Raw genomic sequence first — 18,805 nt, 5'->3', positions numbered from 1 at the left:
ATATATATAAAAAAAAAAAAATATATATATATATATATATAGTTTGTTTATAATATTATAAACAAACTATAATGTATATGTATATTATATGTATATTATATATACATTAACGATCTTAAGATTATAAATGCACTAATAATGGCTACAAATATAAACAAAGGAAATTGTATCCAAGTATATCGATATAAAATTTTTAAATTTTATTTTTTCCAAAAGTAATACAAAAAATTTTATTTTATATTTTCGATTCATTTTTAAATCATAAATCATCCTCTTTTCAATTCTATCATATTTCACAGATGTCTTTTTTATTATTCTTTTTCATACATTTCCCACTTACTAATTAAATGCAAATTAAAGTTTATTCGACAACATTTTATTCATCTGAAAATATTAATCAAATCATAAGCACGAATGAAAAAAGAACTATTTTTCAAATATTATTGAATATAAATTAATTCTGGTAATTATTTACGCAATTCGTTTCGTTCTGTTTTGCAGTTGATTTCGATATTTATCGGGCATAATGATTTTTGTTCCGAAATATGTGCAGTTCCCTCTCCATGGTCCATTGTGGAAAATCATAGAATCCAATTAGTCGAAACTCTTCGAATATTAAGAGACAATTTGCCAAGGACGTTTATTGCCATTCAATTGCCGCCTCATTTAAAAGAACTCGTCGCTTCACGCAAGGGAAGGAACTCGTTGAAATGCTACGTAACGACGATGATCGAATGCTCGTGCCTGTTTGCTTTGCAATTTCAAGATCGGAGGCAGGAATATTATAAAATAATAACAAGGTATGATTTAAATTATGAATATTTTCGAAATTATTGAAGCTCTTGGCATTATTATACGAACGAATCGAATAAAATTGCACTAACTTATTGATCAATCCTATTGGTAAATATTTAAATATCTGTTTATTCTTAATGTTAGTGTTAAAAATATTTCCAAGAACCAATGTTTCTCTCTCTTTCTCTCTCTCTTTCTCTCTCTCAATTGTAAAAAAAAAACAATTGCAAAAAAAAAACTATTGCATCGTAACAACGGGTCGATACGTTCTAGAAAATTATTCGGGGCCTTGGAGAAGCTTTATGAAAAAACTAATATAGCAATTTTTCAATCATATTTTTTAAATCAGGTTTTTCGAAGGATAACTAGGGGACAATTTGTTCTCCTTTATTGGAAAAAAAGCCTTGAAACTCTTTTGTCTCGATTTCATAAATAATGTTTGATAAACATGAAAGGGATGAACGTGACCGAAATTCTGTGTTCTTGAATTAATTTTCAAAGAAAGTGAATCATTAATTAATTTTAATAAAAAACGAGGCGAACCAATGGATAAAATTCATATGAAGTGAAATAAAAGCAACGAAATATCATCGATTTTAAGCAGTTTTTATCAGCAGTAATCGTGTCAGATTAAAATTATTTCAACGAGACATCATTAAATTAAAACAGAATCGTTGAAAATGCATCGACGACATGCAATCTCTCTCAACATTTAGGCTATTTATTTTCATTAACTTCTTGATATATAAATAAAATTTGATATAGCAGAGAAAAATATATAATTTATTTTTCAATTTGGAAATTGAATTATTGAATGAGAGATGCTAATAATGGCTTCAGGAACATATGACATATCCCAGACATCTTTGACAATTCTAATGAGAATTTAATTAATTTGCATCTTTTCTTCTTATTCACTTTTTTTTTTAATAATTTTTTATATTACTTTTAAAATGAAAATATACAAATATTCATTGTATCATATGTTTCAGATGGCAAGAATTAGAGCAAGAAATCGCCGATTATCCAGAATTTCATAGAAATGATTTCACGGTAGTCGCTTTACCATTTCTCAAAAATTCAATGCTTCCATTGACTGAGGATGGATATTATGATTTATCATATTTATCCACTGATTGCTTTCACTTAAACCAGAAAAGCAATGCACGAAGTGAGTATCCCAGATTTAATCGTATAACGTGTCTAGTTTTAATTTATATAAGTGAGAATTGCTCGTGAATAAAAAAAATGTTTAGCAATTTATGTAAATAATAGGAGTAATATAAAGAATATTAAACAAAAGGAATATTATCTAATAATAAAAAGAAAAACATGTACGTATATAATCTTCATGTAAGCTTTATTTATTTATGTCCATAAAAAAATTAATTTATACAAATTACACAAAATTACATAAATTATTTATTTACACAGTTCACGAGAAATTCTGATTTACAGATTAAAAAATTTGACACTATATACGTATAATTCAATTCTAACTTTTCTATTAGCATTCGAACAAAAAAAGAAATTGTTGTTGTGTTTCAAGTTGCGAATAATTTATGGAACAGTTTATTAGAACCTGTTGGTAACAAATCTACCTCTTGGACACCGATATTTGAAAGATTCTTGTGTCCTACTCCTGAAAGACCATTCCTGATGACGCACGAAAATTCGAAATAAAAATAAAGAAATTTTTCTTTCTACAATATCCATCAATTTGCTGTTTAATTGCAATTATAAATATTAAAATCTAGTGTGATGAAAAGTGCCATTCTAGTTAACAATCTAATGTAATAATTATTTTTAATTATTATTGGAATTTATTCGATTATAAATAAAATTAAATTCTTTAATTTATTTTAATTATTTTTAATTATAATTATTGATCTCACATTTTTGTTGCAATATCAAATATTTATTTTAATTTATATAATAAAATTAAACTTTCTTTTTGTATTTTTATTTTTTTCACTACAATCCTTATCCTAATCTAGCTTACCACATATCTTAATTCATTTTGTGTTAAATATTCAATAAAAATAGAAATCTGATTTTTAATCTACTTTCTTTTTTACTTAGCATGGATTTTTTTTTAATTATGCAACTATAGATAGATAGATTTCTTCACAACAATTTCTTAAACCATAGTTAATTATCACAAACGTTGTGATATTGGCATAAAAAATAGAAAACGTCCATTTTATACATATAAATGTTTAATCGTGCAATTTAAAATCCATATCTTAAACATTAATACGTGAAAGTAAGATAGTGGTAAATTTTTATTCTTAAATCAAATATAATCAATTGCAATAATTTGTTTATTTCATAATACATATTACGATAGGCGAAGTGTGATACATGTTTTTTTTAAAATTGAAATTTATTCAAGAATACAAAATAGATAGAATGAAAAACATTTCGTGAGAAATGTTTTGCAAATTTCTGAATAATTTAAAAGTGTTTCTTAATTCCTTTTTTCTTTTTCTTTTTTTTTACTTTCTTTCTTTTTTTTTTTTTTTGCATTCAATAAGCAACTAGTGACAATTTTTAATATATTTAATAATTTCCGAATAATTTTAAAATATTTTTTTTTTACATTGAAATTTATTAAAGAATCGATTATTATTTTTTTATATTGCTATTGCTAATGGTAGTTTATTACTTCTTCCTGAATTGATAAAAATTAATAAAAAATAGTACTTATCTTAATAAATAAAGATAAAATAATTAAAATCTTTTCACAAAAAATTTTATAAACCAATTATTACTTATTTTAATGAATCTCTCACAAAATTTTTAAATGAATATAAAATCACGGACACAGAGGTGAAACCAAAAATTTTCATTCTAAAAAAATTAGAATACATCAATTATTTATCACCTATTCGACTCGAATCTAGTTCCCTAATGTGAACTGAATATGATTCTCACATCATCAGTAATGTCTTCTTTAATTAACGATAAATTAAGAATATTATAAAATAGAAAGTCTCGTGATACATCGATTCAGATCTGAGAAATAAAAAACATTTTCTTCATAGATAACATCTTATTGACATCGTTCCACGATATTAATATCACCATTCTAAATTGGCAATGTGAATGGTGGCAAGACTTTGGCCTCACCACTCTTACTCACGTACGATTACTACCGTAAAAGAATACGAAAGAACTCAAGTGTTTCGTTTAGTAGAAAAGTAAGTAGAGGGGTTATCGATAGATATGTGTACGTTTCTTCGACTGTCTTCATTCATGTTCTGTTCCATCTTCTGTCAGTGTCACTAAGGTTAATTTCTAGTGCTAATTTCTCTTTTTATACATATATACATATGATTCGTTATTGCTGCATTATTTTCCACGAAGAAAATAAAAAGCAGCGAAGAAGTACTTGATAAAAATTGCTAAATAAAAAAAATGATCTATTTCTTCATCGAAAATTTGAATAAAAATAATGTATGGTGCAAAATTGTGTGTTCGAAATTAGGATATAAATGAAAATGAAGTATCGTTGATTTTGATGATGTGATAAGTGATTTTGGATGATAAGTGATTTTTGATGACAAAGCAACGCGTTGATGTGCCGAGAAATTTCCAAAGGCTATTTGTTAGTTGCATTTCTTGCTAATTTGTAAGTAAAAATATATTAAAATCAAATCTTCCTTCGAATAAATAATTCACTGTTTGCATAATTCATTCATACAATATATGCAGTTGCAAATATTTTTAAAATTTTTGAAAAATAAAATTTACATACTCAAACAGTATATATGACACGAAAATTTATGTTTAAAAGATCGTCTCAAAACTTTCCGCCATAAGGATGACTTAAGTACTTCGATTTGAAGATATTTTATAAATTATTTTTTTTTCTTTCTTTTTTAATAAAATAATCTTTTGCAACAATTTTCTATCAATCTGTACACTATTTACAATATTTTATTTCTCAACAAAAACTCTCTCAAGTGAGACAAATATTTTTTTCATATGATATTCCAAAGATATACAAAAAAAAAGAAAAAATCTTTCTCAAAAATTTTCTCAACGATTCCACCTAAAAAAAAGGTGAAATTCAACAAAATTTCCTATGAGTGAATCTTACTTTCTATTTTATTCTTATTACTTTCTATCATTCTTATTAATTTTATCTAGATTTCGTATTAAAATTTATTTACATTTATTATATATTTAACAAAAGTTGGATAAAACCGAAATCAACGTATATACAATTTCCAATTCCAAATTTTCTCTTTTTTAAAAATTTGATCGCACACGTGACAAAAAAAAGGAGGGGGGCGAAAAAGTTATTCGAACGACAGGCATGACGACAAATGAAGCACACATTGTTAAAGTTGTAATGGCCGGCGAAAGTTAACGCGCGTTTCCGTTTCAATCTGAGATAATACCGTTCGAACAGTGTTCTATCTCCATTGTTCCCGGGCTATCGATTCATCGAATTTCGCGAACTGCCATTTCGTACAAGAATAATGGAAAGTTTATACGTGGCATGCATTCGAAATTATTATTCAAGCCCGATCTTCGACTTCCGGCTACATCTCATCTTCCGAAAATGTAGTTGAAGTACTCGCCATTTCGAATAAGGATTAGAAAATCCGATAGGAAAAAGTGTCGAATGTTGTGCAAACATTCGAGAGAGATTATATACGAAGCGAAATGTGATTTGCATAATTCGATCTCAAGTTTGCGACAAGGATTGGGCGATAATTAATTGTACACTTATATCGAGAACTTGGAACGGGGTGAAAAAAAAAAAGTTGTAAAGGCAATTTTTTTTATTTACAAACAATGGAACCATGCGTGGAGCATGTGAAAGCGACAAAATTACAACACATCTTTTTCTTCTGGGGTTCGTTCTGGTAATTTCGCGATACGCTGTTTTCTAATGTACTATTGAAAATGTTAATCGAGTGTATGAATACTTTTATGGTTGTCGTAATACGTAGCGGCAGTCGAGACTCGATTATTAAATTTAAATGATAATTTCTGAATTCAAATGGTATTTAAATTTAACGTATACAATTTATAATTATTCAAATTAATCTCTTCTCCCAGCTTTAAAAAGCTATTTTTATAAATCGATGTTATTATTTAGAAACTTTTCTCGTGTATGTTTTGCAATTGGCGTGAACTTTTGTATCGCACGGAATTACCATCAAAAGAAAAAATTTATACCATGGAAAGTAGAAAAAAGAATTCGGGTCGGATATTTTAATAATTCTCAAATAAATCGTGTGAAATGTCAAAATTTAAAATTAAAAATAAAATAAAATAAAAATCTGGAACAATATAAACAATATTTGCATTTTTATTTAATTTCTCTCTTCATATCTATATTATAAATATGCAAATTTTGTCAATCTTTTTTTCTTTATGATTTATAAAATTGATTTATAAAATTTGAAGCTACATAAATTGAAATATTGAAGAAAGATATAAAATAAATTTTGATTTTATTCCATTAAAAAAATAATTATTTAATTATTAATATTATTTAATTAGTAGTAAAAAAAAATTATTTCTTTTAGATTCTACAATTTCTTTTTTTAATGTATAATCTACAAATGAAAAGTTCCGTTATGCTATAAAATAAATTTTGCAATTCCTCTTCATCGATAATGTTTCGTATGAATTACTTAAGCTGAATATATATATATATATTATACGTAAATTAAAATGTTTTATTTAGGACTTATATAATATCAATTATATTTCTAATTTATGCAAGATTGATACAAAATTCCGGTTATTACGATAACGATTTCTAGTAGTGATAAAAAAATTAACGACAAGCATAAATTAATGAAAAATAATATAAAACACGTATAATATACATTACTTCAAGAATTTTAATAACAAATCAAAAAAAAAAAAGAACTTAAAGAAAAAAAATCTATGACAAAATATTATTCATCGATCAATAGTACAATTAAATAGAAACAGATACTACTAATAATATAATTAAGTAAGATAAAGATAAATAAACACAAAGAAAAATCATAATTTCTGATTTCTATATTTTTGTTAAAAAAAAAAATTTTAATAATTTTTCTAGACAAAGAACAAGTGCTCACCTTATTACATTCATTTACAATCTACTGCACAAACATTACTCAAGAGATCGTTGAGAGATAAAAATATCAATTATATTGAACGAACGCGTGGCGTGCAAATATGTAATAAAATAAAGAAATAATATGTAATATTATAGCAAATATGTAATAAAATTTACAATCCTTTTTTGACGGTCATGCCAGGACATGGTTGAGGAAAGTTCAAGGTTTTCGGCAATACGAAAAAAATCGTATCGATAAAACGAGGAAAGAAGAGAAAGTTTCGCTTGTTGAAATAAATCTTGAGCCACGATAAATCTTGGAAGAAAGCTTCAGGAGAAGTTCAACGATATTTTTAAGAAAATTTTCATTCAACTCGTCCTAACGATGAGAATCGAAACAATACGACTGTCATTAATCTTGATCTTGTTGCCTGCGGTCACAAGTTCATTCAAGGATTTGGTACGAAGCATATTTCAATCAGGAAGGGTGAGTCTTTTGGGTAAGAGCCTTATTTAATTATTCTCGTTTCGTTAATCTTTCAGGATATAGTATATATGTCTATTTTACTAATTTTATTACTAATAAATACTTACTAATAAACATACGTATATTAACAAATGATTTATAATAATAAATAATTAATAATAATAAATTTGATAATAATAAACTACAGTTCTCATTGAGAGATAAGATGTTGTGAGGATCACAAAGGATGTGTCTCAAAAGATTTAAATTTAAATATAAACAATATACGAATTAAATTTTCCTTGTATTTTCGATAAATATTATCAAAATGATTTTAAAAAATATCAATATTTTTAATATTGCTTAAGAATTCTAATCGAAAATTATCAAGTAATCTCGTTAATAATAAAAACGAATTTTAATCGAGGAAAATATATTGCATCATGTTAAATTATTCCAGAAAATATATCTGTCATGCTTGCTAATCAAGACATTCGTTTACACTACTTTATTTCCATTTCTCTTTCGATCGTGCTACACAGCATTACGTTAACGCGAAATTACCATTTGCATTTTACGTGAAACCGGAAAACTGGACGGATAATGAAGTGAAAAAAGTGGTTTGCATGCCGAGAGGAATCGGAGAAAGGCCTGCACTTTTCTTTTCGTTGAGATCCGCGAGACTAGTCGATCCCGTTCAGTCGGCCCACTTCAGTGCACGGGCATGGTTAAGTTATTTGCGGTGGTATTTAAGCCACGCGAGACGACTGAATGCAAATGAAAGAAAGCAAACGTGGCGACGTGCATCGTGTGTTAAATCGGCGCCTGCTGGTTAACGATAAAGGACGACGGCCAAGGATTCGTATTCTGGCGAACCTCTGAACCTGGTATCGTGATTGTACCGGACGTGGTACCGCGGATACCGGAAGAAGATGAAGACGATGAAGAATGAAACGGTATCGTGCTTGAATATGATACTGTGTGGACATCGAACAGTGAAGAGTAAAAGTTTTAACAAAGTTGAACAGTATACAAGACGTGATATAAAAAGAGAATGACGACGAAGAATAAAATTTTAATGAAATTAAATAGCATTGTGTTTGTACAGCGGATATCGAAAGAGAATGACGATGAGGAATAAAATTCAACATTGTGCTTGTACCAAATACGGAAATACGGCTTTTGTGATCGTAAGGAACGTTTTTGATCACCAATTTTTAAATCATGAGATTGATACTTGTAGATTTTGTTGAAGATTAAAATTAAGGCGAAAAGATTAATTTTGAAAAATGAAAAGCTAATATTTTAAATGAAACAAGTGGTGTGAAATCGTATATTGACTACTTAATATATGTACAATGTACATATATTACTTGTGCTAACAAAAAATGAAAGCTAGAGAACTAATATATATATATCTTTTTTGTTAAAAAAAGAAAAGAAAGAAGCCTCTCTAAGAAAATTGCTGATTAAACAAAAGTTAATTGTACAGTATTTAAATTTTTGTTTAATATTAACAAATAACTAATAAGTAATATTTTATCAAATTTTTAATATTAAATAAAATAAAATTCAAATAAAAGAACTCTCTGTAAAATAATTATAATATATTCAAATATTATTTAAATTTATATTACGAACGTATTAAAAACAAATTATTATAAAAATGATAATTTTTTTTTAGATTGATGTTGACAAAAAAGGAATTACGTATCCTGTATTATATAGTGGCACAAGAAATCAACCTCATATCCCTGAATACGTTCCATTTCCGTGTAATGTAAAATTTGGAAGGTATAATTTTAAAGTATAATTTTAATTTAATTTACGAATTTTAAAATACAAAAGATTATATATAAAAAAGAAGTTTAAATTTTTCAAATCGATACAAAATAATTCAATCATCTCCATTTTCAAGTAATAAAAATATAATATATTTTTAAAATTCTTTTGCAAAAATGTAAAATCCGTAATTCCTGTTCTTTCAGATCACCAACAACGCCTGACAATGTGCATCGTTTAAGACCTGGCGACATAGACGTGATCGGTAGTCTAGGCGATTCATTGATCGCAGGAAGTGGAGCTCTCGAGGACTACGCAATAGGAACATTTATAGAAGCACGTGGTGTTAGCTGGTGTATAGGTGGTCAAGGAGACTGGAGACAGTTTTTAACTCTTCCTAATTTATTAAAGGTATATTTTTCTTTTTTCTTTTTTTTTTCTTTCTCCAATTTAATTATTAATCTTAGAAAAAATTATTTCAGAATTTTATATTATATAAATTTCTTCATCTTATGAATTCTATTTGTAATTCTATTTATTATTATTATTATTAAATTCAACTATAGAATTGAGTATTATTATTCTATTACATCAGGTGTTCAATCCCAATTTAATCGGATATTCAACGGGTACAGGTGAATTTATTTCAACGAATGCGAAACTAAATATCGCCTTCCCAGTCGCGGCCACGGAAGATGCATTTCAACAAGCTCGAATTCTCGTTCAAAGGATCAAAAGCAATCCAAAGATAAATGTAATGAAGCAATGGAAGGTACTTATCACTATTATTGTGAGATATGTATTTCACAATAAAATTAGAAATGCAAGATGAATCATTGGAATGTATCTACGAATTACAGCTAATTACAATTTTTTTTGGCGCAAATGATATTTGCTCGGCACAATGCTTCAATCCTGAACACTTTTCTCCTCTTCGATATGCTCATCATTTAAGAAGAACGTTGGATTACTTGAAATTTGTTTTACCTCGTACATTGGTCAATGTTGTACCGGCTATAGGTAATATTTAGAATTGAAATGCTTGAAAAAGACATTTATATGTTATTCGTGTATCTTATGAATATCGTTTTGAACACTCAGTAATTAAATTGTTCCAATTTGTATGCAGATGTTACGGTTTCCGTTAGAATACCACGGAGTCCCATATGTCGCATATTGCACACATTTTACTGTGCTTGCCTGCACAAAGGTAGTCGACCAGACATCGAAGCTTCAAAAATGTCGCATCTTTATCAACAAGCCATCGAAGCTTTAATATATTCAGGAAGGTATGTTTTTGCATGATAATAATTAAGTATAATTAAATTGATAAGATAGATTACAAGAAATAAATATTAAAGTAAAAAAAAATATAACACAAAATTGTGCATAATATATCATTTTATTTGGTAGAATTTTATCTTTATTTCAGATATGACAAATCTTCGGATTTCACAGTGGTATTGCAACCATTTAGTAAATTATTCAATGCACCAAATGCAGATCCAAGGAGAGCTCAATCAATTGATCCCACTTTGATAACGTATGACTGTTTTCATTTTAGTCAAAAGGGACATGCATTAGGTAAGAACTTGAATAATAAATAATAAAATTATAGATTTTAGTTTATTATATTATAATATATAAATTAACTTTATTAATTATGGAACTATGGAATAAAATATATATATATATATTTTTGCATATTCTTGTATTGCTTGCATATATTTTCTTTTTTTCTATTCAAGAATACATAAGTTATATAAAGTATTGAATACTCAAGTATTCATTTAATTAGATTTGAGTATTTAAATACAAGTATACTGATAAATCTTTAATTATTTGAATATCCAATATTCAAAATAATTAATATGTTTATTATAATATAATAATTATATTATATTATATATTTTTTAAAATCTGAATATATACGCAAATATATGATGAGAGCTCTAAAAAATAATTAATTATATATTATTTTATATTAGATTTAGTTATTTTTTTCAATTCCAATTCAAAAATAAGTCCTATAATCAAATCTTCAGTTTATACATTAATGAAAATTATAATTAATCTTATATTAAAAATACAATTGATTATAGCTATTTGATTTATAGTATTATGATTTTTTTTACCTCAATAGTACTATCTCATTCTAATCTCTATCGATAATGATACATTTGACTTGATCGATGTATTTTATTAGAATTCCTGTTACCCGATAATCCTGTTATTTTATTCCAATTTAAATCGATAATATCGCATACGACATTACCATCGCTATACTCAATTCTTATCGTCTCAATGCTGCTATCTCATTCTATTTTAAATCGAATATATATCACATGTGGCATAACTTTTGATACCATGAATTTCTAAAGTACAAAAACTACAATTAATAGTATTTTTAGATTCTACTAATGAAATCTATCAATTGATAAGAAAAGATTATACTTAAAATTATACTTAGATATTTTATAAAAAAAATTTTCAATTATTAAATAAATAATTTATAAACTTATTGAATGAAATACATCAATAATAAAATCTTATGAAGTTATATACAACTTTAACATTTAAACATTCTGTCTTGTTTATTCTTCGAAAAATACCGAATAATTGATATTTTAAAAGTCTATATTGCCATTATGACTCTTCTACGTCATTCGTCCTAAACGAAAGAACAAATCAGTTAACGACGGGTATAGCAAAGTCAAGTAGTTAAACTTTTTGTAAGAGAAGTTAATCAGAAGTCGCACACATACACGCACACGCATATGGGGTGGTCTGACAATGAGACAATATATCTTATGTCCGTTCGATGTCTGCTACGTAATAACATTGAACGAATAATCGTGTTTTTGCAACGTAGATAATTAATGGAAATTGCAATACACAAATTAACTTAAATATAATCTAATATGGCTTATGATAAATTTTTAAAATATTCTGTTCAAATTTTTTTTTATTCTGATATTAGAATAAAAAAAAAATTCCATAATAAATAAAAAAAAAAATATTGGAAATAATATAAATTTTTGAAAAAAACTAAATTTTGAAAATATATTTTTGATATTGCATTCTGAATTGTTTCGTATTGACAAAGGGAAAAAAATGGAAATGGAAATAAAATTTTTTTATTAAAAAAATATATATTAACTTTTTATATATTTATAATAAAAACAGAGAAATTATTTAATACATCTGTTGATTTTATAAAAAATTTAATTTTTTTTACATATTGAATATGAAATATTATATGAATTAAATATTATTTGATTTAATTACCGATCAATTAAATTTAAATCAATAATTAAAAAAATTGCCATTAAATTCTATAAGATAAGATAATATGAAATAAAAAACCAATCAATATTAATGAAAAAAAAATTATATACAATATTATAAGAGTTAGCAAGACGAATAATCAAAACTTATCAATTTATAATATAAAAAAGAAAATAATAATTAGCAATAGTAAATTCGAAAAAACTTTCTGAATCAAAAAAATTATTTCAATTTTATAAAGTGTAATATGGATATTTTTAAAAGTTCATTACTATTCAATAAGATCTAGCCTATTCTGCAATTATTAAAAACATGCAATCATGTATTTGCATCAGAAATTATAAATTATAAATTATGTAAAATAAATTTTATTATCTACATGTAAGTATACATGTATAGATGTAACTACATATATAACAAAGAAAACGTAATCAGATAAATATGATTTTGCGTCTTTCATGCATGAAGTACTTGAATTTGCTATTAAAATATAATTTCTAATAAATTTCTAATAATTTCTAATAAATAAATAATTTTGCAATATAAATAATTATTATAATACTATTGTAATGTCATTTTTATATATATAATTTTTACCATGCGTGTCCATATTTTTTTTTAATTTATAAAAATATATTTTTTTTTTTATATATATAATTTGAATCTCTAAGATATTGAGATATATATATTTTTTCACCTAATAATAACATTTAAAATACGATATTTTATCGAAAATTTAACTCGGAATTTAATTGCACTTTACTTCTAATGGAAATCCGCAATCGTCAATCATAAACTTCGATTTTTCTTGATAACGCGCAATGAAATATTCGTTTTTTATTCGATTTCAAGGGCAAAATTATTATGAAACAATACGCTGAAACCTGTTGAACGATAAAAATACAAAATAGAAATCTGCAATCGTAAATTATAAACTTCGATTTTTCTTGATAACAAATGCCAGAGAAATGTCATTCGTTTTTTATTCTAGTTCAGGGGCGAATTTATAATAAAACAATAATTTTAAACTTGATAAAAAAAAATACAAAACAAGAATCCGCGCGGTCATATTCATCAATATTATAAACTTTGATTAATAATATAAATTAATGATATAAAAAAATGTCATTTCTGTTTAATTCAACTTCAGGGGCGAATTTATTATGGAACAACATGCTGGAACCAGTCGGGAATAAAACGGAACGAGGACTGCCACAGGTATTCGAAAGATTATTATGCCCGAACGAGAAGGCCCCGTATATTTTTACGAATGTGAATTCGAGACGTTTCCGATTGACAGGGCGCCAAGATGGGATCATGGCCAGATAACGTAACGTAAAAACGTACCGATAGCAAAGTTTTCACCTGTGATAATTACCAACACGTGTTCTCAAGGAAGAATTTCAACTCTTCAGGTTGAAAATTTTCAATGGAAAATTTTGTGTTTTCTCATGCAGACAGACTTTATATCAATATGTATAATAGCCGATATGTTGTGTACACTATGGCTATATCTCTGTTGTACATACATTACCGATCAAAGGTTTTGAATCCATCAAACGAATCGAAGAACTTAACAAAGAAATATATCAGAATTTTGCTAGTTTTTTTATTTTATTGTTCTCATTATCAATAATAATACTAGGGAATAAATACAATTATTCAGAAAAATTGTTTTATAAATAAATTTATCTTTTTAATTGCAAAAAATTTTAATTTTCATTGAAATTTTGTACATATTATTTATGAATGTTTTATGAGAATGAAGCCATTAAAAAAATATAAAATTTTTGGCCATTAAATTTTCTTTCTCAATTCATGAATGAATGTTGGTCATCCTAATTCCAAACCACCATCAAAGACTGGTGTTTCCAAAGCGGTCATCCGAGTATATTAATCGATGTGACGTAGATTGACTTCAGAGATGATCAAAGGAATTCAGTGAATCGTGATACATAGTAAAATCGTTGATAAATTTGTTTATTCGAACAAAATCTATTAAAATTCCTATCAATATTTATATCATAAATCACAAATTAAAAAAATTAAAAAAATCGAAGCAAAAAATTTGATATAATTATACTTTAATAAATTGATTGCAAACAAATTGATCGGTAGTGTTATATCTATAGTACTATACATTCTGCGATAATTGGAGAGTATGTCAATAATGAATGTTTTTTAAGTGAAATAGGAAAATAGGATTAATTTTTATTTTATTATTATTTTTTTTTTTTATTAAAACCTTTGTTCTTTTTAAGATAAGATGATCATTAGCGATGAAAATGAATTGAAACACCGCACTGATAAGTGTCATACTGTTCTATATAAATAAGTTCTTATATTATTGATAAAGAGGGGATTATCATTCGAAGTGTTAATCTCATTTCACATAATTTGTATCTCATTCATGACTGTATCCATATTTCTATCCAATTATTGGAAAATTAAAATATGTAGAAATAAATAATAAAATAAATAGAAAAGATAATATTATTTATTTTTGATTGATTATATTTTCATTCATCAAATAATTTATCTTAAATTAAGGTATATATATATATGTATAAATGTAATTTAATTTATACTATCATACTTGAATACTTATTTGTTACTTATTATTTATGTTAATAACGGGTATATGCGTAGTGATAATTTAAATTTTATTCGAATATAAGTAAGAAATAATAGTAATTTATTTCTTACTGACAAATTAATGTGTTTTCATTCAATTTATTTCGAATTAAGATATTTGCAGTGTTTTGATTTAAACTATCATTCGGATAATACATGTTTCTTATTCGTTATTTACATTATCGATGAGCAATTTTTCTCTCTCCTCTATATTTGGTTAATAATATTTGACATTTTTTAAAATGTTTAATTATCGGATATTATTTGTAACTCATTTCTATCGAATGAAAATGCAAAAGTTGAATAACGTCATATTCGTAATAAAAAAAAAAAAATGCAGAAAAGAAACTGACTTTAAAATTGTTTTCATCGTCGTTCCATACGTCATTTCCACTTTTTGCGAATTTACATAAGCAAATAATTATTCGTTTTCTTTTTGTAATCAAACGGTAATCATCGTGTGCTTGCGATCGTAATTACATGAACTCCATTTAGCAAAACGGAAAACCATATTATCTTGCGATTTTGCGACAAGCGCATAATTAATTGTAAAAAAAAAATATGTAATTAGTAACCAATAGCAGTAGCATAAATAAAAATTAAAATATACAACTCATTTCTTCGTTCTATTTTTTTTTTTTTTTAATAAAAGAAAAAAAAGGATTTTTTTGTAATAATCAAATCCTAATTTTCTCTATCTTGATCTGTACACATGCAAAAATATAATCATCATAGAAAAAAATTAATAAAAGTCAATCATTAAAATTAATTAAATATATACGATGTATGTATATTCGATCGATTTACAAATAAATTTTTTTAAAAATCAAAACTTTCCACGAAATTTCATTATTCCTGATTTTTGCGTCATTTCTGAGTATGGAATCTTACTTTAATTCCATTTATAAATAAATTATAATAAATTACAATAAATTATAGACTAAAAATTAATATTAATAAAAGATAAGAACATTAATATTAACGTTAAATTTATTATATTGAATGTCTGTCTAGAAATTTGAAAATACATATCTTAAAAAATATTACATGATATTATTCTTCATTAATTCTTTATTATCCGTTCTTTATTATTTATCATTATCAATAATCACATCAATAATGGACACTATGTTGCAAAATGTAAATACAGTTGGTCCATTCGTCTTATAGATATTTCATTTACATAAAAAATACATTTTTGCCTCTGTATACATTGTCTTTGTATTTTCCATGAAAAATGAGATTTCTTTTGTTTGCTTTTTTAACAATGAATATCTCCTTCTTGGGATCAAAACTCTTAATGGGGATTTCTGCTTTTCACGGTCGATGACCAAGATATGGCCTTCACGAAATTTCTCCAAAACGTGATGACGTCGTATGAAAACGTTCTTCTTCGAAATAGTAATAACAGGTTATCGATAAATAAATCATATTTCTTAAAATTAAAATTAATAAATTTGTCGAATTATAAATTATTAAAAACTGTTATCCGAATAATAATAATAAATAGAGAGAATAATTTATTAGAAATAATGAATAATTATTATTCAAATACCATAATGAAAGGAATTTAAAATTTTTAATTCTTAGAAACATATATCTGTTTATATATATTTTTTCATCTGTTGTACATTTAATAGAAAAAAATAATTAAAAGTGAATTGCGTAATTTTATTAATTTTATCGCAATTACACATAATTTTTGCATTATTCGATAAAAAAGGTAATTCATCTAATATATAGAAAATTTTTACAAAACATCTGTTTCAATGACTGTCGCCATTTCTAGATAATCAATTGATAAGAGAGCTCAGATAATGATCATTTCACGAATTCGATTACAATACTCATCGGAAATTTTTATTGTGCAACAGATATATTTAAATTGCGAAAAGTTAGTTCGTATAAATGTTTCTATTGTACAACAAAAGCAATTTGTAACGATACGGTTCATCGACGTTTGTCCTACTTTTATCATCGCGCAAAAGATATTACGAATCTTTCTTCTTCCATTCGTGTCAGATCAAAATAACTTAAAAAAATATTCATCTTCTACGAAATATTTAATCTTACAACTAACCTAATAAAATATAATTCAATGATTCTTCGCAGCGTTGAAATTTACTTGTAGATCAAGATAATACTGTTTTATAAATAAATTGTCAAAATTATCTATAAAACGTTTGGTAAAAATAGTTATAAAAATGTGTTTGAGAAAAAAAGATTTATTTTAAAAAATATTTGTATATATGCATGCATAAATTAACAAATATTATTGAATACTTCTAAGAGATATGTATGCTATACGTAATATGAGAAATATATTTCAATATATCAATATAATTCAATTCCAAAAATATAATTATAAATAAAATATATGCAAAAAAAAATTCAAGAATAATATTTCTTTTGATATAAAAGTAAATTATTATCTTGTATCAAATATACGTATATGCAATATATATAGATTTATATAATTATATAATGAAGTTAACAGATTATAAAAAATTTATTTTTTAAATCTCGAGTATTTTTTCAATAAAAAATCTCGTTTATATTAAGATTAACAAATATTATTGCAAAAATATTGCATTTAATGTTTACATATTAAATTTTTATTGCTATATTATGTAAACAAGAAATAAGATAAAATACTCTACATTACGATTATATATACTTATTAGATATTTGAACAAAATTATAAAAATTAGTAAAATAAATGAAACTTTATAAGATATGATAGCAATTAAATGAAATCAATATAAACTAATATATTAACTTATTCCACGAATTTTCATTATTTATAATTTTTAATAATTTTTGAAAATTTATTCAAAATAAAGTTTTATATTGTAAATATATTGAGCAAATTTATATTTTATTTTAATTCTTCGACTTTTATATAAAAATAAAATATAATTGTGTAAATTTTTTCAAAAGCAATATAATAAAATCAAAAAAACGATTAAATTACAGTAAATTACAGTATCATCAGTGTGCAATTATAATTGATTTAATTATTAATATTACTCGGATAGAGACTTTGATCTAATGTTTGATTATTAATATAATTGTATATGATAAGTAAATGAAACGAAACTCATTGAAAATTGAAAAATAACTCGTGGAAAACTTTTTTATTCGTCAAACTGAGCACGTGTCATTATATTACATAAAAAATAAAAAAAAAATTAATGATTAATTCAAATCAATAAAAATTATTTTTCATTCATCATTATAGAATGTATTTTCTGTTAATTTTTTTTAAACGATAGTTATTTCTGAATCTACTTCTCAATTCTAAGCATTTCGCAAAATCTAAAAATAATCCAACAAGAAATTTGCAAGAATCTTAAATATAGTCAATCATCAAAGGAATTAATGATAAATCAAATATTAATATTCATGTCAATAAAACTAAATTTGTTGATTCATAAAAATAATCTCAAAAAATATGAATTTTAAAATTATAAAATAAAAATTAATTTTAAAAAAAATATAAGAAATTTTGAAATTTAAATTTTAAAATGTAGGAATTGTGCACGTCAAAAGAAATTTCCACTAAGGAAAAAAAAAAGTTAATCATCAAAAAGATATAATTTAATTATATCAAATATAATTTTATTGAAAAAAAATTTAAAATAAACATTATATAATTTACAAAATATCAACGTAATTTATAATACGCATAGTGATGTCAATTAGTGTGTGCATCGGATTGGAAAATCTTACTTCGAAAATTTTCTAGCATTTCCTGCTATAAA

The 18,805-nt window shown here is 24.9% G+C and overlaps 2 protein-coding genes across 5 annotated transcripts in view; both read left to right on the top strand.

Annotated features, from left to right (window-relative positions):
- Positions 1 to 6,980, top strand: part of LOC102681689 (phospholipase B1, membrane-associated-like) — a 9,237-nt gene extending 2,257 nt beyond the window's left edge. For 2 of the 4 annotated variants that reach the window (XM_006618901.2, XM_006618899.2), the window contains 3 exons: positions 502 to 800; positions 1,788 to 1,966; positions 2,345 to 2,528. In XM_006618901.2, coding sequence (XP_006618964.1) covers positions 502 to 800; positions 1,788 to 1,966; positions 2,345 to 2,478 — 612 coding nt within the window. In that variant the 3' untranslated portion in view covers positions 2,479 to 2,528. Of the gene's footprint in view, positions 1 to 501; positions 801 to 1,787; positions 1,967 to 2,306; positions 2,529 to 6,871 lie in introns of those variants that run through there. The other 2 variants (XM_031512041.1, XM_006618900.2) reach the window with 2 other exon arrangements.
- A 46-nt stretch (positions 6,981 to 7,026) lies between these two features.
- On the top strand, positions 7,027 to 13,999 carry LOC116186018 (phospholipase B1, membrane-associated-like). Its single transcript, XM_031512042.1, has 8 exons — positions 7,027 to 7,358; positions 9,022 to 9,131; positions 9,326 to 9,530; positions 9,715 to 9,891; positions 9,980 to 10,139; positions 10,249 to 10,408; positions 10,552 to 10,703; positions 13,558 to 13,999. Exons 1-8 carry the CDS (start codon positions 7,257 to 7,259, stop codon positions 13,734 to 13,736), a joined length of 1,245 nt encoding a protein of 414 aa, XP_031367902.1. The 5' UTR covers positions 7,027 to 7,256; the 3' UTR covers positions 13,737 to 13,999.
- Positions 14,000 to 18,805: the final 4,806 nt, after the last annotated feature.

This window comes from Apis dorsata, unplaced genomic scaffold (genome assembly GCF_000469605.1).
Source record: "Apis dorsata unplaced genomic scaffold, Apis dorsata 1.3 scaffold_382, whole genome shotgun sequence".
Lineage (NCBI taxonomy): Eukaryota > Metazoa > Arthropoda > Insecta > Hymenoptera > Apidae > Apis > Apis dorsata.
This window is presented reverse-complemented; position numbering and strand designations above follow the sequence as displayed.

What these genes read in the sequence shown, in the direction of transcription:
- LOC116186018 (XM_031512042.1), top strand. Translation starts at nt 7,257, where the DNA reads ATGAGAATCGAAACAATACGACTGTCATTAATCTTGATCTTGTTGCCT. An exon ending in TGTAATGTAAAATTTGGAAG is followed by an intron (nt 9,132 to 9,325) that starts GTATAATTTTAA and finishes CTGTTCTTTCAG; the next exon opens with ATCACCAACAACGCCTGACA. An exon ending in GCTTTAATATATTCAGGAAG is followed by an intron (nt 10,409 to 10,551) that starts GTATGTTTTTGC and finishes TCTTTATTTCAG; the next exon opens with ATATGACAAATCTTCGGATT.